This window comes from Eumetopias jubatus, unplaced genomic scaffold, assembly GCF_037043125.1.
Source record: "Eumetopias jubatus isolate StellerSeaLion01/CBP00866 unplaced genomic scaffold, mEumJub1_p1.0 scaffold_3, whole genome shotgun sequence".
NCBI classification, from domain to species: Eukaryota; Metazoa; Chordata; class Mammalia; order Carnivora; family Otariidae; genus Eumetopias; species Eumetopias jubatus.
Genome location: NW_028274809.1, coordinates 946,884 through 971,494, shown reverse-complemented (window position 1 = coordinate 971,494; position 24,611 = coordinate 946,884). Strand labels below are relative to the sequence as shown.

The window sequence follows — 24,611 nt, the reverse complement described above, 5'->3', positions numbered from 1 at the left end:
GGAGCTGTGGCAGTGCTGGGGGTGATGCCACAGGGACACCCCTCCCCCGCCTTTGTCTTCCTCTGGTGCCCTGCCTAACAGGCCCCGCGGGCCAGAGGTCAAGGGCGGGCCGGAGCCCAGGGCGCCTGGCCCTGGAGGGGCTGAGAGAGCAGCGTTCCCGCCAGGTCTGGGTCCTGGTGTCCGCGTCACGCAGGCCTGGTGCGGCCCCTCTGACCTCTCCTCACTGGAGTCCCAGCTCTGGGCCTTTGTTCAGGAAAAGGTCCAGGCCGTGCGCACCGGCTGCCGTCTGAGCTTTGTGGGCTCTGCCGGGGATGCCCACCCGAATGCTGGAATCCCTGCCCTTCAGCTGGAGGAGGGGTCGGGGCAAGGTGCCGAGTGCTTGGGAAGCCAGAGTTCCCTGCTGGGGGCAGAGGTCTGCGGGGAGGGGGGACAGTCCTCCGGGGGTAGCCAGAGACCCCTGGGGGGGCCGAGGTCCCGGCAGGGAGCCCCGCAGCAGGACGAGGAAGGGGGCGGTCAGGGTGGGGCTGCGGTAGAGCCGGCCCTCGGGAAGGGCGGGAGAGCGTGCGGGGAGCCCTCCTGGGCACACGGGTCAAGGCCGGCGGCCCCGCGGTGCGAGGCGGGCCAGAGGACGCGCGGGGCGCAGCGGCGGCCCGCAGGGCCAGGGGCGGGGCCTGGACGTCGCCTGTCCTGTGGGGGGCGGGGCCTAGCGGGGGCGGGTCGGAGGGCGCCAGTGCGCAGGCGCGGTCGGGCCCGGGTCGGGCGTGCGGCGCTGGCGGCGGCGGCGGCGGCGGCGGCGGGGGCGCGGACGTGAGTGCGCGCGCGCGGCCGCCGGGGGCGCGGGGCCGGGGGGCCGGGGGGGCCGGGGGGGCCGGGGGGGCCGCGGGGCCGCGGGGGCCGGGCGGCGGGGGCGTCGCGACCCAAGGCCGCGCTCGAGTGGGAGCCCGCGGGGCTGCGTCCCCTCCCTGGCGTGGGTGGCCCCGGGCCGCGGCCCTCGGCCCCGACGACCGCCTCCCCCGGCGGGGAGCCGCGCTCGCCTTCCCGGGGGCACAGGGCGGGCGCGAGCCCCGAGGGCAGCACTGTCCCAAGTTCCGGCTCGGGCGGCCCGAGCGCCGGGTGCCGGAGTAGCCCGCGGCGGGACGCCGCCCTGGCCCCTGGCCCTCGCCCGGGCGGCTGTGCGGGCCCGCTGGTGCAGGTGCGGGACCCGCCCGCAGCGCGGCCGGCGGCCGGGGAGGCTTCCCTTCCCCACCCTTGTTTTTAATTTCTGCACTTTTTCAACTCGTGACAATGTGTGCATAAGACATAAAATTTACCATGTGAACCATTTTAAATTGCATAATTTAGTGGCATCCATCCTTTTCAGTGCCTTAGACCCTGGTTTTGTCCTGAAGCAGGAGGGGTTAAGAGGGAGCTGTTATTGCCAATGTTAGAATCGGACTCGAGCCCGCCCCCAGCCCGCGTGGGCAGCCCAGTGAATTCCCAGGAGGGGAACCCATGCCTGGGTCAGGCTCAAGGGCAGCTCGCCCAGGGCCTCTGTCCCCCATGTGCCCCAGCACGCCTCTCCTGGAGGCCGAAACCTCACTGCCTCACCCTGGAAGACACCTCTGTTCCTGGACCCGACCTGGACTTGGGCCGAGCTGGGCCTCCTCTGTAGTATTCCAGAGTTGCAGGTCCTGTCACTTGCTTTTTAGGGCAGGAGCGATGGTGCCCCATCTGGTGCCCAGGCAGCTGGTGCGGCTCTTCCGGTGGCAGGTGGCGTGCGCTCGGGGAGCCTCTGTGCAGCCCAGGACATGGGCAGCGGCATCCAGGATCCCCAGCCTGCTCAGCCCTTGGGGGGCCATGGGCACCAGCCGCCTGGTCTGCAGAAGCAGCTCCTCCACATCCCCCTGTGCCCCCGAGGTGGTGCTGACCCAGGAGCGCTACCCTGTGACGCGGCTGCCATTCTCTGTGGTGTCTGAGGAAGACCTGGAAGCCTTTGAACGCATCATCCCTGGCAGGGTCGTCACTGACCCGGAGGTGCTGGAGGCTTCCAACGTGGACTGGCTGAGGACGGTCCGAGGTGAGTGAGGGTCTGTCCTCATGCTTCAGGGGGATGGGCGTGTGATGAGCTTTGGGTGGAGGAGCTTGGGGTAACTGGCACATACCGTTTCTTGTGCTGACAAAAAGCTGTATTGTGGTTTTAAAGTCTTCTGAGAACATTCATAGAGGTTTATTGGTGGGTGCGTGACTTCTGCAAATCAAAAGACAAAAGAGCCCCCTGGCTGCTCTGAGGGATGCACATTGATGCCTGGTGCCGCTGTGACGGAGAACCACACCCTGTGCAGCAGAAGCTTACCCTCCCCCAGGCCCGGAGGCCAGAGGTCTGACATGAAGGCATAGGCCGAGCTGTGCTCCCTCCAGAGGCTCAGGGAGGCTCCTTCCTGCCTCTTCCAGCTTGTGGGGGCTCCAGGCGCCCCTGGGCCTGTGACCACTTCACTCCCGTGTCTGGCTCTGTCTCCTCGTGGCCTCTCCCTGTGTGTCTGTGTCTCAGATCTCCCCCCTGCTTCTCTTTAAGGACACCTGGCCTCACCCTAAGTCCAGGACCTTCTCATCTCGGGATCCTTAGCTTGATTGCGTACGCAAAGACCCTTTATCCAAATAAGGGCATGTGCACAGGGTCTGAGGGATAGGATGTGGACCTACTTTGGGAGGCCCAGTCTGCCCATGGCAGCTCCTTCAGGCAAGATGTGGGGGTGCTGGTTTGGCTGCCCATGCCTCCCTCCTCCCAGCACACGCCTGTGCATCATCAGCTCTGGGATTCTCAGCCTTCCAGACCCAGCACACCCTCTCCCGTGAGAAAGAGCTTCTGACACTCTGTGTTCTCTCCTGGAACATTTTCGGAGATAACGTAAGCTGCCTATTCAGACAATTACAAAAACCGATTTGAAGTTCTTGCTAGAACATTACAGAGAGCTAGAAGACAGCCGGTTTACAACAAGGTTCCGTGTTGGACACGGAATGCCGGGGCACGCTGGGCAGCCAGGTCCGCAGGCAGCCTGGATCCGGCGCACGTGGGACTTGAAAGAGCAGTCAAGGGGGGTGTTGTGTGGCAGCGACTCAGCCACTGCAAGGGAAAACTCCGAGAGAGGGTCCAAACCAGCTTGCGGCCTGAAGTTCAGTGCGTCTGGAAATGGTGCGGAGTCTTGAGCATGTGGAGTTAGGGTGTGGCTCAGATAACGGAGACGCGCTGTACTCACAGGGAAAGACCGGCCGGAGACCTTGGAAGTCCTCGGCCTGTTCTTCTTCTTTTTAAAGATTGTATTTATTTGAGAGCGAGATAGAGACAGAGATAGTGGGAGAGAGCACGAGCAGGGAGGAGAGGGAGAAGCAGGCTTCCTGTCCATCCCAGGCAGATGTTAACCGATGGAGCCGCCCAGGCGCCCTCCTCGGGCTGTTCTTTATGGCCCAAGTGCCCAGACTGGAAGGGCTTCTAGCCCCACCCTGCCTGCGAAGTCAGGGCCCCACGGGGTGGGGTGGGGTGGGGAATGTTGCCAGGCTGCCAGCCCACCACCACACAGGGCCTGCAGGCCCATGTGCGGTGCTCCTGGAGGCAGGAGAGGGTGCTGTCCACCCCGGGCTCAACGAAGCCGGGCCCCGGCCCTGGCTCGGCACTGCTGCCTGAGCGCCAAGCCCCACACACTGGGGATGGGGCACCCACCTCAGAGGTAAGAACACAGTGTGCTGGGTGCTCAAGGCTTAGGGCGTCTTCCTCCGGGGGCTTCCAAAGCAAGGGCGTGCTGTGACTGGGATGTGGACTGTCTGTCCTCCCTCCCTGGACAGGGGTTGGCTGTGTGCTGGGGGCTCTTCCTGGAGGTCTGTGTGCCTGTGTGGATGACCCTCCACCCCCACCCCCACCCCCGGCCGCTGACACCTGAGCTCAAGAGGGCGGCACTGGGGCTTATTCCTGTCTGAATCCGCAGGACTTGATGCACAGCACCTGCCCAGTGGGTGTCTGCTGAAGTAGTTTGTTCAATTTTTGTCTAAATAACCCTTTTATGTGGCTTTCTTTTGGGAAGAAAGCATGTCTAAACTTAGATCATTTAACATTTTAATCTCAGAGTTCTACAGAAAACACAGCTAATAAAAGCTGATTAGGATTTTACAATTTTCTTAAAAATGGATTTTATTTGAAATGGAAACAGTAAGTATCCTGTCCAAAAATTAGATCCCTTGCTCATGGGTGGACCCCATAAACTTCGGTGAGCGCCTCATCGTGTGTCTGCACCTGGTGCAGGGCTGGGGTCGCAAACATGAAGATGGACAGGAGGCTCACGTGAGGGGTGGTGCCGTGAGCTGCACGCCAGGTGGGCATGAGTGCCCAGGAGAGGCCCCCGTCACAGGCTGTTTCCTTGGAGTCTGGAGAAGCTACCTGGAGGGGTGTTCTGGGGCAGGTGGGACGTGTTTGCGGAGCCATAGGCCCAGGTACAGCTGGAGTGGGTGGACGAGGGGGAGGTCAGAGAGCGAGGGGGCCGGGTCGTCGAGACCTCAAGGGCTGTGTGAGTCCTGGTAGCTGATGCGGGGCTGCTAGGAGGCCAGGAGGAGAGAGGGGCCATGGCCTGAGGTGGCTGCCGTGTCGGGGAGAGGCTTTCACTCCGCAGTCGTGGAAGCTGTGAGCAGAGCATGAGTCTTCGAGGGTGGTCAGCTGAAATGGTATGGGGTTCTGTGTGTGCGGAAGGAAGAGTCCAAGACGTGCTCATGGGCAAATAGGGTGTCAGAGGAGTCAGGATGCAGGGACCCTTGGCCTGAGCAGTTGCAGAACTGGCCTTCCAGTCGCTGAGTAAAATGGCAGGAGGTGCCGCTCTGTGGGGAAGCCAGAAATCTGGGTCTGGACAAGTCCAGATGGACATGTGAGGGGGCCCGTTGCGCTGTGAAGCCAGCTAGCGCAGGGCAGGGTCCGAGGAGGCTGGTGACCGCTGTGGTGTGTGGGGGTGAGCGGGCACCAGCCAAGGGGACTGAGCAGGTGTGGCCAGGGCTCCGGGGAACCTGGTGCGTGTGTGAAGAAAGGCGGAGCCAGGGGTCGGCAGGGGTCGGCAGGTTGGGAGCAGCTGCTGCGCTGGGGACCGTGGGAGGCTGTCCGAAGTGCGGAAGGGACACATGTGCCGCTGGAGCTGTTCATGGGAGTTTGGGAGGCAGACAGGATGCCTGTCTGGTGGATGCACTGTGCTGTCATGGGGGACAGAGAGCTGAGGCTGTTGGGACGGGGTCGAGAGGAGATTTTTTTTCCTTTTCGGGGCTGGTTTCCGATGAGCCTGCCATCGCAGCAGGTTAATGGTGGAATGATCTGGTAGAGAGGGAAGAGCAGGTAGCTTGGTGAGAAACGGGGGGGCGCCGTGAAGTCGCCCAGGAGGCGGGCGTAGAGGGACCTGGGCCCAGGGAGGGGCCGCAGTCTCGGGGGGGAAAGGCAGTGGGGGCCTGTGCGGAAGCAGGTGGGCGCTGCTGACGTGAGGCTGGGGGAGGCCGTGGGGGCTGCGGTCTGTGGGAGGGGGCAGACGTGTGAGAGACTGCTTTCTGTACCCCGGGAGGCAGGGCAGGGAGGGCCCAGGGACTGCTGCCCAGGGGCGGGAGGGAGCACGCTGGGGAGTCATTCCCGGAGCCTGGGGCGCGAGAGCCTCGGCCCAGGTTCCCAGGGAGCTGGGAGGGGAGAGGCAGGACCTGAGTTTGAGGTGAAAGTCTCACGTGTCAGGGTCAGCAGCGTCCTGCAGAGGTTCAGATGGGGAAGATCTGAGGCTTGCCAGCCACTTGGTCTCTGCCGCAGTCTGTCGTCCGAAAGCAGCCACACCAAACAAATGGGCATCAAACTGTTTCCACGCGGCTCCACTTAAGACGTGGCCCGGGCTGGGCGTGGCGGGCACACGGGGTTTGCCAGCCCTGGTGTAGCTGGGTGCTCTGGTCACTGGGAGGAAGGCGGGGAGACCGCCAGCTGGGAGCCCTGGGGGTGTGCGTGCTGTGACAGGTGACAGGCCATGCCGCAGGAGGGTCCTCTCGTGCCCCAAGCCCAGTGGCACCCCGAGTGAGCGAAGGCCTCGGACGGCTGCTGGGAAGCCAAGAGGGCCGAGAAGCAGGTGATGGGCAGCATGCAGACGGTGCCGCTGAGACCAGTGAAAGGCGTCTGTCCCCCACCAGTCTGCTGAGCCTGCCTTTGTCGAGCGGAAGGACGCGAGCTGAGGGCCACAGAGACCCACGCTTTCGCCCCAGCTCGTCCCTGACCGGCGCCCTCCAGAGCTGTGACTCTGCTCCTTCTGCATTGAAGCCTTTCCCGCTTCTGTTTTCCCCTCTGTCCTTTGAGTCCGTCCCTAACCTCTGAGGCTCTGTGCACCTAAGAGAGGGGACTAGGGCATAGCTGAAAGTTTTGAACCTTGGGGGCAGTCTGCCCGAAGATTCCTTCCCTGCTTCCTCCCACACATTCCAGAGGAAACACAGTCATCATCCAGCCACACGTCCACGGCTGCCGCCCTTTGGCCCGTGTCCTGAGGTGGACAGTAGAACCCTAAGGCCTCCTGGAGGCTCGGTGTGCTGGGAGAGCCAGTTACTGAAAAATTGTTAGAATTTTGCATCAAGCCAGTTGTGAAACAGCCCTTATTAAAAATTAAGTTATGTAAATATATGATTAAATTATATTTAAAGCAAGGATTATAAATACTTGTATTTATATATTATAAATATATTACATATTATATTTATAATTTATAATAAAAAAAATGTAAGTTAAGAACTACAGCCAGATCTCAAAGCCTCATGAGAAGTCACTGATGCGGGGTAGGGGGGTGGTTCCTGTGCCTCCCGCCTTCCTGAAGCCTCCTCAGCTGCTTCTGCATTTGGAACAAAGTCAGAGGGGCAGAGAGACCTGGACCTGGGCACGGAAGAGACCTCCCTGCCTGTCTCTGGGAGGCGGTGGTCAGGAACACCGACAGGCTGGTATCCAGGGACTCCTGCTGGCCACCTCTGGGCATCCCGTACATCAAAACAGCTGAGAGCCGGCACCTGGCGCGTGAAACGAGCCGTGAGCGCACACCACTTTGATGAAACACAGGAGGGGAATGGGAAGCCCCTCCCCACGGCAGAAAGTCCAGTACTATACACAGGTGGAGGGATGGGTTCAGACAGGTCACTGGCTCGATGTCAGGTGTCTCCCCACAAGAGATGTGCAGTTATGGGGGAAACACAGTCACTCCCAGCAAGCGGCCAGGCAGGTGCCCCTGGCCGTGGACGCGGGCCTGGACATCCCAGCCGTGGCCTCCCCGCGTAGGGAGGCGGGGCCCGTTTTTGACACCTCGCCCTGGTCCTTGAGGTTCGCGGGCTTGTTGCTGACCGCGGTTGTGCGGGTGGCCTGCAGTGGAAGGAGGATCTTCTCTTTCCGGAGGGTAGACTGAGTGCTGCCCTCCGTGTGTAACGTGCTCCTTGGTGTTGCAGGTGGTAGCAAGGTGCTGCTGAGGCCCCGGACCTCCCAGGAGGTGGCTCACATCCTCAGGTGAGGAGCTGGCACCGCGGGGGCCCACGGGGCCACGGCGGGCGCCTGGGGAGGGCAAGCATCAGGGAGGGAGACAGGCCTTTTCTTGCAAACAGCATTCTTTCGTTGTTCTATGCCAGTAAACTCACATTGGAATTGGAAAACAGAAAACCATAAAGAAAACCCCGCGAAAGCAAGCCCTCTCTTCCCTCCAGAGGTGCCCCTGAGGGGTTTTGCTCCCTCCAGCTGCTCCTTCTCTGCCCGGAGTGGTTGACTGCTGTCACATCGTGTCTGTGATGGGAGCACTTCTCTTCCTTCCCCTTCTGGCCATTTCCGTGCCCAGGTCCAGGTGCTCTTTGCTCTTCCAGGCCAGTTTCTGGCGGAGGTCTAACGGACACGTGGGGGGCTGCATTGCTTTTGGTGGACAGCAGGGGGCGCTGCTGGCTGGGCCTTGTGCAGGGAGAGGTGTGGGCTCTCAGGACCTTCGCGCCACGGATGCCACCCCTTCCGGGACCATGCAGCCTCATGGTAGACCCCGGTCTCCTCAGACTCACCGGCTGAGCATGGGGACCGAGGAGGCCCCCATGGAGGCCCCGGGCAGGAGGAAGGGGGACTCCGGGTTCGGTGGCGTCCCGCAGGGACGGTGGTGTGGGTGGAGGGACGGGACCCCGATGCCCGTCCTGTGCTTGTCCCAGGTACTGTCACGAGAGGAACCTGGCTGTGAACCCGCAGGGGGGAAACACGGGCATGGTGGGGGGCAGCGTGCCTGTCTTCGATGAGATCATCTTGTCCACCGCCCAGATGAACCAGGTCATCAGCTTCCACAGCGTGTCCGGTAAGCCTGCATGCGGCCAGGTTGGGGGGGGGCCCGGGCCGGGGAGGAGAGGCCTGGCTCTGTCTGCCCTGGGGGTGCTCTCTGGTCGGTCCCTCAGGTGGCTCGTGCGCTGGGGCTGAGGTGAAAGGTGGTGGGCTTTTGCCACAGCCCTTCCGACTCTGACGTTTTCTGACCAGGACGGCCCTTGGAAATGGGGTGCAAAGGGTGGGGTACAGGGAAGTATCAGGCGCTTCCTGCTCAGTGGCCCCAGCAGTCTGTCCAGCAGGGCATTCGGGGTGGGGCATCCTCTGTGCTGGGGGCACCTGGGCACGGGAGCTCCATGCCAGCCGCACCCCAAAGTCACACGTCCCCGGTGGTGGGATCACCCCCGGGCGAGGGGCCACTGCCTTATAGTGATGCTCTTCTGCTCTCTTCCGCAAGAGCGTGTGCCTGAGGATTTTTTTCCTTTACTTTTGCCCTAGCAATTTTTCTTTTTCGTGGTAAACGATAAGGGTGACTTCTGGGGGACGGGTCTGGGGACACGCTCCCTTTCCTCGGTCCGGGTTTGGAGGGGGACCCCCACCCCGGTGGTTGACCCCCGCAGGGGCCCCGCGATGAGTCTCCTGGCTCCTCCTGGGCCGAGAGCACCCGCGGCAGCGCTTTGGCTCGGCAGGGACCCTGGTGTGCCAGGCGGGCTGTGTCCTGGAGGAGCTGAGCCGCTATGTGGAGGAGAGGGGCTTCGTCATGCCCCTGGACCTGGGGGCCAAGGGCAGCTGCCACATCGGGGGGAACGTGGCAACCAACGCTGGTGGCTTGCGGTTTCTGCGCTACGGCTCACTGCATGGGACTGTCCTGGGCCTGGAAGTGGTGAGCTGGGGGCGCTTTCCCGCTTTCCTCGGTGTCCCCGGTGCCTGTGTCTGAGTGGCCCAGCTCCCCAGCCTCTCCCCAGTGCTGAGTGTGCTCAGTGTGTGAGGTCTCCGCAGGGGCCCCGACCCGGCTTGGCTCTGTGGGGTCTGTGCCCCCTCGGGCACTCTCTCTGGGTCTCAGGGGCGGTTGGGGCGGTGCGGGGTGAGGTCGGGAAGCCTTGTGGATGAGGGGTCTACGGGGCGCGGCCGGTGCAGCGTGCATCTCTGCCACGGCCCTGCTCCACCCTGCCTCCTCACCACCCTGCTTTGGGCCCTGAGCTCCCTGGGGGTGGGAGCATGAAAGTCCTTCTTTCAGCCCGATTGGGCGCCTCAGGCCTGGGGTCACCCTGGGGCCTCCGACTGGGGCAGGTGGGGGCTCATGCCTGGCTCTGCTTCCTGAGGGCCCCCCTGGCGTGGGAGCGGGAGGAGAGGGGTGTCCACGAGGGCTCATGTGTAGGGCCTTGCTTCTCTCCTCCTTGGCTAGGTACTGGCCGACGGCACCATCCTGAATTGCCTGACCTCCCTGCGGAAGGACAACACGGGCTATGACCTGAAGCAGCTCTTCATCGGGTCGGAGGGTACACTGGGGGTCATCACGGCTGTGTCCATCCAGTGTCCGCCCAAGCCCACGGCGGTGAATGTGGCTTTCCTCGGTAGGCAGGCTGTCGGGGGCACCACTCGGCGCCCTGTCTGTCGGTGTGAGGGAGGCCGTTCCCGTCTCTCCTGGCTTCTCTCTGTTTCCGGAGGAATGGTGCTCCCCGAGTGAGGTCTGCAGGGGAGCCTCTCCCGTCTCGGGGCAGAATCACTTTGTTCTGGAGCAGAACTGGGGCTTTGCTCAGTCCTGCCACCCTGTCTGGTTCGTTGACTCTGAGGGAGATGGTGTCATTTCTGGTGTTTGTTCCCGAATCAGTCACAGCCATAGGAACACTGCCCGCCCTGTGCCCTGATGTCCCCTACTGTCCCCTGATGTCCCCTGGTGTCCCCTGGTGTCCCCTGATGTCCCCTGATGTCCCCTACTGTCCCCTGCCTTCCCCTGCCGTCCCTTGCCGTCCCTGTCAGTGCACACCGTGCATTCTGTGACATTCCATCGTGGGGCGCCCTCTTGACCCCACAGGGCTCCCCAGCTGCCCGTCGGGTCCTCTGCTTCCAGACTGTGAACGTGGCTTGTCCCCTCTGAGTCCACGTCCTGCCTCGTCTCCGCTCGGAGCCTAACCCTCTTCTGCTAGTTCAGAAGCTGTGGAGACATCCAGTCTTCTCGAGGTCACTGCGGGCGACTCAACTCCCCAGTCCTGTGTTCAGCGCTGTCAGCGGTGTCTGTGCCCACAGCAGGATGCAGGATCTTACGGTCTCTAATCTCTCCAGCTGTAATTACCGTTTTCTTACAAACGTGCCGTTTCCTCCGCTCGGCGTGCCTTCCTGCATTGGGACTGTGCTCCCTGTAAGCATGGTCTCGGTCTCACAGCTGGCCCGTCCGAAATGCCTTCACCCCCCTTGCTCTGGAGACACCGTCACACAAGCCCGGCAGCTGAAGATCATCCCACATCCTGCCCTTGCGCGGAGGCTTGTGGGGAGGCCCGCCACCCTCCGCGGCTGCCGCTCCCCATGGTTCTGGTGCTTTGTTCTTTGGTCACTTTAAAGATTATCTCCTTATCTTTGGTCGTCTGTGGTTTGGGGTATATCGTCTGTGAGTGCACATTTTTACCCCGGATCTTTTGAGCCTCCTAAGCCTGTGTCTTGGTGTCTCATCGGTTCAAGTCTGCGCCGTCTTCCTCCCCCTTGAGGACTGTGATTGGACCCACGGCACCGCTTTGCAGTCTGTGCTCTTAATCTCTCTCCCACGGACTCCACCCTTTTACACTCGCGTCACGTTGTGGGTAGTTTCCCGTCTGTTTTCCGTTTGCCAGTGTTCCTGTCAGCTGTGGTCCCCAGGCAGCCGAGCCTGCCACGTCCAGCCCCACGTTCCAGCCGTGGAACCTCCACGTGTTCCTGGGTGTGCAGAGTAGGCATCTGCGCCTGGCCTTGCGCTCTGCAGACACACTCCCCTGACACCCACAGGGCTGGTCAGTGCGTCTCATCTCGGCCCGGAAGACCCTGCACATCCCACCCGCTCCCCAGGGCAGGGTCAGTCTCCTGGGCCCTTCCCATCTGCCCCCAGCCGCTGCACAGCTGGCTGCCTGGGCCTGGGACGCCTCAGAGACTCTCCTTGTTCCGTAAGTTGAGTGACTCACCCAGGGCTGCTGGAAACCCAGTGCTCACTGTGCTGAGAGAAACGTGGTGAAGCCGTTGGCCGGCATGGCCCCGTCTCTGGCCCTGTGTCTGCGCCACGGCCCCTTTGGTCCCCCCCCATTCCTGAGTGCCCTGGGTTCTCAGACGAACATTTCCTCCTCGATCGCCGCTACCCGTGATGTGCGTGCCACTGACCAGCAGGTGTCCCTGTGGAGTGCTCTGCTGCTTGGCGGGGCTGCCCTGCTCACCAGGATCCCCACCCGCCGGGGCCGCTTGGCACAGCTGCCCTCCAGGGGCCCCTGGGTGGTCTGGCCGGGGCTCTGGTGCCAGTGCCTGAGGTCCTGTTGTCTTTGCAGGTTGTCCAGGCTTTGCTGAGGTTTTGCAGACCTTCAGCAGCTGCAGGGGGCTGCTGGGTGAGATCCTGTCCGCGTACGAGTTCATGGACGCCGAGTGCATGCGGCTGGTCACACACCACCTGTGCCTCACCAGCCCGGTGCAAGGTACTGACCCCTTGTGGGCAGGCGGCACCCGCCGCTGCCCTCACGCCCAGCTCGTGGGGCCCGCTCCCAGGTTGGCAGTCCTGTCCGCAGAGCCGGGGGGTGGCAGGGAGCAACCTGCGCGGCTCCAGCGTCGCCATAACCGACGAGCCTGTGATTCTCTTGGCCGCATCGTAAATGTGCCCCCAGAGCTCCAGGGTCTCTGGGAAGCCACAGTGCGCTGGTCAGAAATGCTTCTCTTCGGCCGAGAGGCGCCACCCCTCCGTGGAGGCTTGCAGCACGTCATTTGCGCATTACCAATAGAACACCGACTCAGTGTTTCACAAAGCAGTTTGGTGTCATGCGCCTGGAGGACAGAGCATTCCGCTGTGGGTCTTGGTATTTCCACTTCTGTGATCTTCCTACAGAAACGGTGGTGGTTTTAGCGCAGGCGGTCCCGGCAGACACCACAGGCTCGGGGCGTGCGCACCAGACGCTTGTTTCTCACGGCCCTGGAGGCTGGGAGTGTGAGATTGCAGGGCCAGCTCGGCCGGGTTCCGGTGCGGCTGGCCACGTCCTTGCTGTGTGCTCACGTGGCCTTTGTGTGTAGGGGGAGATTAGTGGTGCCTCTTCCTCCAAAGTGGGCAGCAGCCCTGTGGGTTCAGGGCCCCACCCTTATGGCCTAATGTAACCTTAATTACCGCCCTACAGTCACATTGGGGGTGGGTGAGGGCTTCACTGTGGGAATTTCAGGGGGAACACAACTTAGTCTCTAGCAGTCATAGATACGGAAAGATCTTTATGCTCTAAATTTTTATTGAAGTGCTGCTTTTAGTACAAGAAACCAGAAAACAATCTAAATATCCAGTAGTAAAGTAATAAGATATGATACAATCACTGGAAAGTTGAGGGGCCCATGGGTGGGTGGAGGGTCCCTGGGCAGATAGAGGGTCCCCTGCGTGGACAGCATCCCTGGGGCAGACGGAGGGTCCCTGCGTGGACAGCATCCCTGGGTGGATGGAGGGACCCTGGGTGGATAGAGGGTCCCTGTGTAGACAGCATCCCTGGGTGGACGGAGAGTCCCTGCATGGATAGCATCCCTGGGCAGATGGAGGGACCCTGCGTGGACAGCATCCCTGGGGCAGACGGAGGGTCCCTGCATGGACAGTATCCCTGGGTGGATGGAGGGCCCCTGCGTGGACAGTATCCCTGGGGCAGACGGAGGGTCCCTGCGTGGACAGTATCCCTGGGTGGATGGAGGGACCCTGCGTGGACAGTATCCCTGGGTGGATGGAGGGACCCTGGGTGGACGGAGAGTCCCTGCGTGGATAACATCCCTGGGTGGATGGAGGGTCCTTGGGCGGATGTAGGGTCCCTGTGTGGACAGCATCCCTGGGTGGATGGAGGGTCCCTGTGTGGATAGCATCCCTGGGCGGATGGAGGGTCCTTGGGCGGATGTAGGGTCCCTGTGTGGACAGCATCCCTGGGTGGATGGAGGGTCCCTGCGTGGACAGTATCCCTGGGTGGATGGAGGGTCCCTGCGTGGACAGCATCCCTGGGTGGACGGAGGGACCCTGGGTGGATAGCATCCCTGGGTGGACGGAGGGTCCCTGGGTGGACAGCATCCCTGGGTGGACGGAGGGTCCCTGCGTGAACAGTATCCCTGGGTGGATGGAGGGTCCCTGGGTGGATAGAGGGTCCCTGTGTGGATAGCATCCCTGGGTGGATGGAGGGTCCCTGCGTGGACAGTATCCCTGGGTGGATGGAGGGTCCCTGCGTGGACAGTATCCCTGGGTGGATGGAGGGTCCCTGGGTGGATAGAGGGTCCCTGTGTGGATAGCATCCCTGGGTGGACGGAGGGTCCCTGTGTGGATAGTATCCCTGGGTGGACGGAGGGTCCCTGTGTGGATAGTATCCCTGGGTGGATGGAGGGTCCCTGTGTGGATAGCATCCCTGGGTGGATGGAGGGTCCCTGCGTGGACAGTATCCCTGGGTGGATGGAGGGTCCCTGCGTGGACAGTATCCCTGGGTGGATGGAGGGTCCCTGGGTGGATGGAGGGTCCCTGTGTGGATAGCATCCCTGGGTGGATGGAGGGTCCCTGCGTGGATAGTATCCCTGGGTGGACGGAGGGTCCCTGTGTGGATAGTATCCCTGGGTGGATGGAGGGTCCCTGTGTGGATAGCATCCCTGGGTGGATGGAGGGTCCCTGTGTGGACAGCATCCCTGGGTGGACGGAGGGTCCCTGCGTGGACAGTATCCCTGGGTGGATGGAGGGTCCCTGTGTGGATAGCATCCCTGGGTGGACGGAGGGTCCCTGCGTGGACAGTATCCCTGGGTGGATGGAGGGTCCCTGCGTGGACAGTATCCCTGGGTGGATGGAGGGTCCCTGCGTGAACAGTATCCCTGGGTGGATGGAGGGTCCCTGGGTGGATAGAGGGTCCCTGTGTGGATAGCATCCCTGGGTGGACGGAGGGTCCCTGCGTGGACAGTATCCCTGGGTGGATGGAGGGTCCCTGGGTGGATGGAGGGTTCCTGCGTGGACAGTATCCCTGGGTGGATGGAGGGTCCCTGGGTGGATAGAGGGTCCCTGTGTGGATAGCATCCCTGGGCGGATGGAGGGTCCCTGCGTGGACAGCATCCCTGGGCGGATGGAGGGACTGCCACCCAGTAGAGGCCACCCTACTGTCCCGGGCAGATCTCTTTGACTGTGGAAGCAGACAGGAAGGAGCGCTGTTGAAACATGCTCGGTTGCTATATTTTGCAAACTGGGAAATTTGTTTTTTTATTTTTACTTGTCTTTGTTTTCCAAATTCCCTTTTATAAGCATGTTTTACTTTTATAATTGGAAAAGGAGCCAATAGAAATTAAAACCCTCTCAGTGTTTTCTAGGACATAAGATAAATTAAAGAGCAGAATTTGCATTTCAGCATGGAAAAATGCTGGTATCTGGAAAACACTTGTTCTCTTTATAGTAGAACAGGCTTGTAGTATTTTTCTGGTAGGGTAGTATTTTTAATGTAGTGCTAAAAGGAAGAACTGTGCATTTGGTGAGTTTTCATTGATTGATTTCAGTAAGTTAAAAATAAATTCACAGTAGCCTTGAAAAAGAGGCTTAACATTTTTTTATAGTTCTTAAAGCATTTTTTTAAAAATTTTAAAAGAGAGATATGTTGGCTAAAATCATGCCTTTTTTACATGTTGCGCTATGCATTGTGGGCATCACAGGCCGTCATGGGCACGGGGGCCTCTTCCTTAGCCCGTGGCCTCCCCACCACCGTGGTTTGCTGAGGGGGCTCCTCACCCACAGCCCTATGCAGGTGCCCATGGCGTTGCTCAGGGTGGTTCGTATGTTTCTGGGGAGTGTGGTTTCTCTCCCAGTGGAAGACCTATTTTTTTTTTTATTTTATTATTTTTTAAGCTTATTTTTTTAGTAATCTCTACACCCAGTGTGGGGGTTGAAGTCACAACCCTGAGGTCAGAAGTCACACACTCCTCCCACTGAGCCAGCCAGGTGCCCCATGAAGAACCTATTTTTATTTTTATTTATTTTTATTTTTTTATTTTTTTAAAGATCAGGGCAGTTGCTTTTTTTTTTTTTTTAAGATTTTATTTATTTGACAGAGAGAGCGAGAGCGGGAACACAGCAGGGGGAGCGAGAGAGGGAGAAGCAGGCTTCCCGCGGAGCAGGGAGCCCGACGCGGGGCTCGATCCCAGGACCCTGGGACTGTGACCTGAGCCGCAGGCAGACGCTTAACGCCTGAGCCACCCAGGTGCCCCAACCCATTTTTATTTTTTTATATTTATTTGAGAGAGGGAGCGAGCGCACGCTAGAGCGTGGGGAGGAGCGAAAGGAGAGAAACAAGCAGACTTCCTGCTGAGCGCGGAGCCCGACGCGGGGCTCGATCCCCCGACCCTGAGATCACGACCTGAGCTGAAGCCAGGAGTCGGACGTGTAACCGACTGAGCCCCCCAGGTGCCCCATGAAGGACCTGTTTTTAAGCCATTGCAGATAAAGCCTGGACCCAGTCTTCCTGCTCTGTGGGCCGCACGAGGGCCGTCAGAGATGCTCAGCCAGGCCGGCCCAGACCCCTCCTAGCTCTGTCCGACAGCCTCTGTTCACCCATTCTGTGCCTTCCAGAAAGTCCATTCTATGTCCTCATCGAGACCTCAGGCTCCAGAGCGGAGCACGATGCTGAGAAGCTGAGTGACTTCCTGGAGCAGGTGCTGAGCTCCGGCCTGGTGACGGACGGGACTGTGGCCACGGACCAGATGAAACTCAAGGTGTGTGGGTGCTGCTGGTGCCTCCTTGCGTCCCTCGCACTCCGCTGGTCCAGGACGTCTGCGCAGGGCCCTGTGTCCAGCTCGGAGCACGTGGTGTCTGAACGTGAGCAGGTGTCCTGCTGGGACATGTACTTTGGGTCTCGTCATTATCAGCGGTATTTTTATTTTATTAATTTGATTTGATTTAATTTAATTTAATTTTTTATTTACTTTTTAAAAAACATTTATTTGAGGGCGCCTGGACGGCTCAGTTGGTTGGGTGTCTGCCTTCGGCTCAGGTCATGATCCTGGAGTCCCGAGATCAAGTCCCGCATCAGGCTCCCTACTCAGCAGGAAGTCTGCTTCTCCCTCTGACCCTCCTCTCTGTCATGTGTGCTCTCTCTCTCTCAAATAAATAAATAAAATCTTAAAAAAAAAAAGGTTTATTTATTTGAGAGACAGTGTGTGAGCGTGAGTTGGAGGGAGGAGCAGAGGGAGAGAGAACGTCAGACCCCGCCAAGCGTGCAGTGTGATGCAGGATTCCATTTCACAACCCTGAGACCCTGACCTGAGCTGAAACCAATAATTGGACACTTAACTGACTGAGCCACCCAGTGGGAGCCTCCGTCACCATCCTGGGGGGCCCGGGGCATCGGGAGCTTGCGTCACCATCCTGGGGGACCTGGGGCGCTGGGAACCTCTGTCACCATCCTGGGGGGCCTGGGGCGCTGGGAGCCTCCGTCACCATCCTGGGGGGGACCCAGGGCACTGGGAGGCACTGTCCCATATTTGTGCACCGTGGTCCCTGGGGCTGTGGTGTGAGAGTGGCCAGCTTGGGCAGGGTCAAGGGAGGACGTGCGTCTGGGCCAGGGCCGTATGTGAGTCTGGGCGCCCCTGGGTGTGAGTGGGGAGCCGGGTCTCAGGCTGGCTCTTACGATGGACTTGTTGGGTTTCCTGGTATGCCTTGTTATTAAACCTTCTTTTTCATGGTTGTTTTGTGAGTTTAGTAAATACTAAGTCAGGAGTTCCAACACTGTTGAGGTGCGTCCGACCCCACCTGCAGACGAAGGGCCTCGTGCTGCAGTCTCATCCTGTTGGGGAGTGAGGACCTGTCTCCCCGCCCCGCCCCCACCGCTCCATTGCCCCCACTGGGTGATCTCACCGCTGGAGGGAGGACCGGGCAGGGCGTCTGGCTGTGTCCTCCGGGGTGTCCTGTGTGTCTACCACAGTGTTGTGCAGGCCGTGCCAGCTGGAGGAACGTGGGCAAGTCATTCACTCCTAGCACAGGCTCGGTGCTATTCTCTGCTGCCAAAGACGTGCAACTGTGTCTCCACATTTGTCTCTGTTTCTTCCTAAATGCGCTGTGTGTCAGCAATGGGAGTGAGGAGCAACCTTGGGGGCAGTAAGGAGAGGCTCCCCGCTGCGCGCTGGCCCGTGCCCAGTCCCATCTCCACCAGAAGGGAAGCTGGTGCTCCAGGCTTGTGGTGGGGGCTGGCAGGCGGTGCTGCTCAAGGCTCGTCAGCCACAGCGAGTCCCGAGAGCCCGCTGCCCGGGGTGGGCAGTGGCATGGGGCTGCCACGTGCACCCACGCTGGTCCCTGCTCGGTCTGGACCGGTGACTCCACAGCAGCGTTCTCCAGCGGCCCCGGGACACCGGAGGAGGTGGGCCGGCTTCCCTCGCAGATGGCGTTGCCCTGGTGGGCAGGACGTGGCATGGTTGTAGCCGGGGGACATTCCTGGAGGGACCTTTGAGCAAAGATAGGGAAGCAGGAACAAGCCTCAAGGATACCTTTGCAGGAGCACAGGTGTCCCCAGGGGCTTGTGCCTGCCTGGTTCCAGAACATCCAGAGATGGTGGGATGAGCAGGGAGGGTGGGTGGCAGGCAAGGGGCAAGTCTGTGGCCGTGGTAGCATGTGGTGGATGTGAATGGACGGGGAGGAGCCCGTGGGCGGTAGGACGGCCCTGCAGTGCTCCAGCTTGGGTCCAGCAGCGTGGCAAGCTGTGCAGGGTCATTGCTGGTCTGGGTGTGTGAGGAAGGTGGCGGGCGGGAGCCACTGAAGGTTGGGTGCAGAGAGTCGGGGAGAGGGCACAGAGGGACCTCGCAGTGACCCCGAAAGCCAATGAGAATCGGGGAAACCAGACGCTGGCAGGTGTCCGTGGCAGTAAGGGGTTCTTCTTGCTGCTCTTTTGGGGGCGGTCCTGGCTCTGTGCTCGTGTGGAAAAGCAGGAGGAGCCAGTGCTTCCCGCGCTGGAATTTTGCCGCGACAGTTCCTGACTCGGGGGACATGTGGAGGGCAGAGGACAAGGGTCAGCCCCACAGCGGAGTGATGGCGCATTCGGCTCTGTTTCCTCTGCTCTGTGACCCGGACTTCAAGTGTCCACCGTGACGGGTCAGCCAGCCGAGCCAGTAAGCCACGGGTGGCTTTGTCTGGAAGGGCAGTGATGTGATGAGCCCCCCGCTCCCCAGGCCCCCTCAGCGCCCCTGCGCCACCCTCTGCTCCAGCTGTCAGCACCCTGCCCGCCCACAGCCTACGTGTGTCTTGGGCAGCCCAGGGCCCCATGGCCCTGTGCCCTCTGCAGTGTCTTCTCTGCCCGACTGCCATCGCTCAGGTTCCTTCACGGAGTGGTGGCCCCAACCATCACTCAGGGTGTCCTCCGTCCTCTTGAAGAGGGGCCGTCAGTGTGTCCTGGGGTGAGCCGTGGCCGCTTTCTGGGGCCTTATCCAGTACAGACTCTTGGATCAGAGCCCCATGTTTGTCACAACCCAGAACATTTCAGTCACCTGGAAGGTTCCATTGTGACCTTCCTGGTCATGCCAGGCCACCAGCGTTCTAACTGCCGTCGGCACAGACACCCTCACAGTGCTCCCTTTGACTTTGTTTTCTGTCTGTCCTAGGCGCTGTGGGCCCTGAGGGAGAGGATCTCGGAGGCGCTGAGCCAGGATGGCTATGTGTACAAATATGATCTCTCCCTGCCCGCTGAGAGGCTCTATGACCTCGTGCCCGAGCTGCGCGCCCGCCTTGGCTCGCGGGCCAACCACGTGGTGGGCTATGGCCACTTGGGTGAGCCGTTCTGGAGTCGGGCAGCGATGGGGGGTCCTGGTTGTCGGGAGAGCCCTAATCGTCTTCATGCTTCTGTGGGTATTTTGGAAAGGACCTCTGACTGGCCGCCGCGGTGCCCCTCCCTCGGCCTGGCCTACGGTGTCACTGACGAGCTCCCTCCCCCCCCCCCACGAGCTGCAAGCGTTTTATTTTTATTTTTTATTTTCAAGATTTTATTTGCGAGAGAGAGCGAGCGCACGAGCAGGGGGAGTGGCAGGCAGAGAGAGAGGGAGAAGCAGGGGGTGCAGGGTGGTGGAGGACTGGCATCGTCCGAGGGCCGGGCGTGGGGAGAGGAGGCCGCAGGCCAGCCTTCCTCCTCGTGGGGCACTGAGTGCAGCCTCTGCCACCGGCGGAGCCCGGGCACCCACTGGGCACATCAGGAGCGGGTACTGTGTGAGTGGGGAGCTTCTCTGGCGTCTGGCGGGGCGACTGGGCTGGTTTCCCTGGGGCCAGCAAGGCCGTTCCCACCGAGCCCCTTGTGCAGGTGGGGCTGTGGTCCGGGGGTCGCCTGGCTCGGCCACAGCCCTCTGCGTTGTTTGGTCCGCGTGCCTGTGTTCTGTGCAGGGTTTTCCCCAGCCTCGTCCTGGGCCATAGCGTGTCCCTTCCCCGGGTCTGTGTGGACGCCATCATCACCCCACAGCGGCGTGACCGTGATCTCGCCCTTGGGCCCCGAGGGGTCTGACTGGTTGGCGTTACCGCCTCCTTGGCCGTCTGGCGGGAGCTGCGGTGAAGATTCGAGGCTGGAGGGTTTGTGCACTGGGCGGCCAGCACGGGCACCCGGTCACTCTGGTCCAGGAGCCCAGGTGTCCTCATGCCTGTGCACTCAGCCAGAGGGCGCGTGGGGGAGCCAGTGTCCAGCGTTTTGTGCTGCTTGCTGGGCTTCTGGGCTCCTGGCCCCAGTGCTACTGGCTCCCGCCCTTTGGTTTCTGTCCCATCTGCTGCTCTGACCTCGGCCCCAGGCTCTGGGGAGCGGCCGGGGTGGAGGGTGCGGCCAGCCTGCCTGAGCGGAGAGCCTCCGCGGTGGGCGCTGTCGCGGTGTCTGTGCTGAGACCACACTCAGTTCCACGTGTTTTCTGACTCCCAGTCTCGTTTCTTTGACCCATCAGTTAGGCAGAAATGTGAATTCCCAAACTTACAGGAGTTTTCTAGCTGTTTTTTTTTTTTTTTTAAGATTTTATTTATTTATTCATGAGAGATAGAGAGAGGCAGAGGCAGAGGGAGAGGCAGGCTCCAAAGGAGCAGGGAGCCCGATGCGGGACTCGATCTCAGGACCCTGGGATCATGACCTGAGTCGAAGGCAGACGCCCAACCATCTGAGCCACCCAGGCGCCCCTTTCTAGCTGTTTTTAAAAAACTACTGATTTGTTGTTCACTGCATCATTGCCAGAGAGCCTGGTCTTGGTCACACTGGTGTGTTCTCCTCGGTCGGCTTTCCTGGCGGTTCATGAGTCCTTGTGGAAAACGTGCTCTGTGCCGTCTGGGAGGCCAGTGTGGGACCCACCGGATCAACTGCCTGCGTGCGTGGTCTGTGCTGTGTGTCCCGCGGACGCCGGCCATGGAGCGGGGGTCAACAGTCTGCACGACGGCGACAGGCCGCGTCCTTCTGTGGCTCCATCAGCCTCGAGGATGGGAGTTCGCACCTGTCATTTCATTCCGGGGTAAACGGGCTCTCAGCACGACAGACTCTTCTGACTGCTGGATTCGCTCTGGCCTCGGACCAGTCACATGGGCTCCTTGAATTTAGTCTTTTTCTGACATGTTGTTTTTCTTCCCGTTACTTTCCACCGTTTTCCATTCTATGGCTTAGACGTGTCTTTTATAGACGACACGGGGATGGTCTCTCTGTCATGCAGTTTGTCGTTTGTTGTCTTTATTTTTATTTTTTTAAAAAATATTTATTTGAGAGAGACAGAGCATGAGCAGGGGGAGTGTCAGAGGGAGAAGCAGGCTTCCCGCTGAGCAGGGAGCCCGATGTGGGGCTCCATCCCAGGACCCTGGATCATGACCTGAGCCAAAGGCAGACGCTTCACCAGCTGAGCAGCCCAGCCGCCCCTCCTGGGGCGTATTTTAGTTCTGTTTTCCGCCCCGGGTAGCAGTGCCGGTGTTACGTGGCTGTGTTGGTGGAGGCTCAGCCATGCCTGCATCCCTCTCTGGTGTCGCGGCCTCTGTCTGAGTCTCAGCCTCGTTTCCTGTCGTGCGAGACAGGAGGTGACGGAGCCTCATGGATTTCATTTGCCTGGTCTTTGACTCGAACACTCCACGGTGCTGACTTGCCGTGTTGCTGTCCGCAGGGATCTGGTTTTTCTTCTCTTCCGTGTCGCTGGTTTGTCTGGGTGAGTGAGTGTTTGCGTGTCTGCCCGGGCGCCGTGGGGCGGTGGCAGTAGAGATGGCTCTGCCTGTCCCCCTCCCCCGACCCCTGCGGCTCCCCATCCGCTTTCCCTGCTGCCCAGCTCTGACTGCACCTTGCGTTCAGATTTCTCTTCTTGTCATTTATCTCTGCCTTGAGTAACACGTGTCAAAAACTGTTTGTTGACTTTGACCTTTAAGTGATCGATATTTTCCATTTCTAGGAAGTTGGTTGAGATATTTGTTTATTTGATCAGTGTCTTCTCTTCTTTATTTCTTATTTGTGTAAATATATGAAGCATTTGTGCTCTGTTTCTGGAAATTGCAGGATCTGAAGACTTTGTGGGTCAGGTTTGCTGGCTCTTGCTCATCGTGGCTGCTTTTCTTGTGTGTGTGGAGTTTTTGGCGTGGGCTCGTGTATCTCAGGGCTTTGTCTGTGGGGACTACTTGAGGCCTGGGTCGGAGGTGATTTGCTTGTGCAGGGGGTGCAAGTGGGGGTGGGGACTGGGGTCCTGCCTGCTGAAACCTCTCCCATCTTCATATTCCAGCTCAGGGTCCGTGGGACCACCCAGGTAGCGGGAATTCTAGCCGGAACCTGTGCAGGCTGGCTGATGGGTGTGCAGGGCCCTCCGTGGGGGTTTGGAGCCTCTGCCCTCAGGTAGCAGCAGTTCGCTCTGGTGGGAGGGGGCTCCCTCTCGTGTTCCCTACATCTGACAGGCCCGGAGGGAGGTGGCACATGAGAAGCTCTAGGTCACCGGGTCAGAGGCCCTAGGCCTGCCCACTGTGTTGCCCTGGGGTTTGCTGTTTGCTCCAGCCTCTAGGAGCCCCTCCTGTTGGCTAACGAGGCTCTCTGCCCCTCACGGTGGGCAGCAACTCTCCCTGGGCCCGACCCCCCATCTGCTCGGCCCTTCGCACCTTCCTGACCTCTGAGTCTGGGAGTGGGGGCCTCCTGTCTGCGTATCTGCACTTGCCCCTGCACTGAATGTTCACCTCCCGGGAGAGGGCCTCACTACAGGCCGGTCTGCCGGGGCCCACGGAGTCCTGCCTCCCTCCTCTGCTGGCCAGACGGCAGCCAGCTATCATGGCCCCGGCCCTGGATCTCCTGCCCGCCTTGCCTTGGCTTCATCCTGTGTCTCGTCATTGCTTTGGGGCCCCCGAGAGAGGTGCACATGGGCGGTGAGCCAGGCCGTCCACAGAGCCAGAGGCAGGGCGTGTCTGGATGTCTCAGCGAGGCCAGAGAGCATGGGGCCAGGGCTTTGCGGCGGGCATTGGCGGGGCATGTGGAGCTGTTGGCAGAGGCTGCTGTGGGCACTGTTGGGAGGTGTGGGTCTGGTGATAGCCATGGGTGTGGTCTGGGCCCAGGGCTCTCGCTGGCTGGGCGGGCGGGCGGGCGGTCGGTCACTGTGAGCCGGGGGCCTCAGAGGGGCCGTGCAGGTAGAGGGGAGGACTTGGAGTGGTCACCAACGGGCCGCTTCGGTCACTGCATGCCGGGGACCAGTGGAACGAGGCGTGAGGGCAGGGCAGGCCTGGGGCCTGTCGGGGAGGGGGTCTCCGCCTAACTCAGGGACCCCTGTCCCTGCAGGGGATGGTAACCTGCACCTGAATGTGACGTCAGAGGCCTTCAGCCCGTTGCTGCTGGATGCCCTGGAACCCTACGTGTACGAGTGGACAGCCAGGCAGCGGGGCAGCGTCAGCGCCGAGCACGGCCTGGGCTTCAGGAAGAGGGGCGTCCTCAGCTACAGCAAGCCGCCCGAGGCCCTGAGGCTGATGCAGCAGCTCAAGGCCCTCCTGGACCCCCAGGGCATCCTGAACCCCTACAAGACACTGCCCGCCCAGGCCTGACGGGGCCTGCAGGGTCAGCAGGAGACACAGGAGGGGCCTTGGCCTGACTCTGGTTTTGCCTGTGGTGGTGGGCCTGCAGGGTTGGGGTGAGCTCGGGGGTCCGTGCCGTGGGGCAGCCGCAGGTGGGGTGGTCCAGCCACCGGTTGGAGGGGCCCAGTCAGCCCCCAGGCGGGATTCTTTCTGGCTTCTGCTCTCTCAGCCTCTGCGCGGGCACCGTCTACCCCTCTGCCCGCTGGGAGAGGGCCTCCTGCTGACGTCTTGGGGGGGCCGGGTGGGCAGGGAGACCAGGCCACATTCCGCTCTGCGGTGGGCTGCAGCTGTGGGAGGAGGCATGCGTGGTCCCATCACTGGATCCCCCACGCAGTATATGCATCCCCGGCAGAGGCGATAAGCTCCGTGGGACAGTGAGGGGCCCGTCCCGGAACTCCGACCGACGGCCTGGGTCACTGGCGGCTTTGGGCCAGAGTGACAGGGAGGGTCTCCACCCTGGAAGGCATGGTTCCCCCATTTTCTAGAAGGCCCATCCATTGGCAAGCCAGTTGTCAGAGTTAGTCACTAATGGCTCACCCTGGTGGTTTGCAGTGATGTGTCTGCACTCCACTTCAGCATCCAACATCCGTGAGGCCAGGATGTGCCCGGGCGTGAGTGCACAGCGGGGCAGGCTTGGCACACACACTGCACCCTAACCTGCTCCCCGCTGTTGCCCAGGCCTGGGACCGCTCCTGGGGCTGTGGGGAAGGTCTGGACACGTGTTTTCTTTCTGGCTGTAATGAACTTCCAGTAAAATGGGAATTAATCACGACGCTCTCCTTGCTTCTGTTACTAGAAAAATCTCGTGAAGCCTGTGGTGAGGTGCCTGCAGGTGCCTGTTCCCTGAGCACTGGAACACTGGGGGCCGACACAGTGACTCCAGGCCTCACGCCTTTGCTCCCATCCCCGCCCCCGACTGACTTAAAACCCCATGGGCTTGGCCTCCCCAGGGTTTCCTGGAGCTGTGGGAGGCGGTTCGTGGTGGCGGTGTGCGCTGGGGGTGTTGAGGCTGCAAGGCAGCTGTCAGCGAGTCGGAGGACTCAGCAGGTTTACTGTGGAGAATGAAACATGCATGATGTATTAAAAGGTGGAAGATTTTAGGTGTCTTCTGCGAGAGTAGGGGGAACT

At 60.7% G+C, this 24,611-nt stretch overlaps 1 protein-coding gene across 1 annotated transcript; it reads left to right on the top strand.

The window, feature by feature from the left end:
• Nucleotides 1-750: 750 nt before the first annotated feature.
• D2HGDH (D-2-hydroxyglutarate dehydrogenase) lies at nt 751-24,255 on the top strand. Its single transcript, XM_088021445.1, has 10 exons — nt 751-807; nt 1,689-2,056; nt 7,447-7,504; nt 8,179-8,318; nt 8,971-9,164; nt 9,687-9,855; nt 11,785-11,928; nt 16,044-16,186; nt 19,061-19,226; nt 23,194-24,255. The coding sequence occupies exons 2-10, from the start codon at nt 1,699-1,701 to the stop codon at nt 23,451-23,453; spliced, it is 1,632 nt and encodes a 543-aa protein (XP_087877571.1). The 5' UTR covers nt 751-807; nt 1,689-1,698; the 3' UTR covers nt 23,454-24,255.
• The last annotated feature ends 356 nt before the right edge of the window (nt 24,256-24,611 follow it).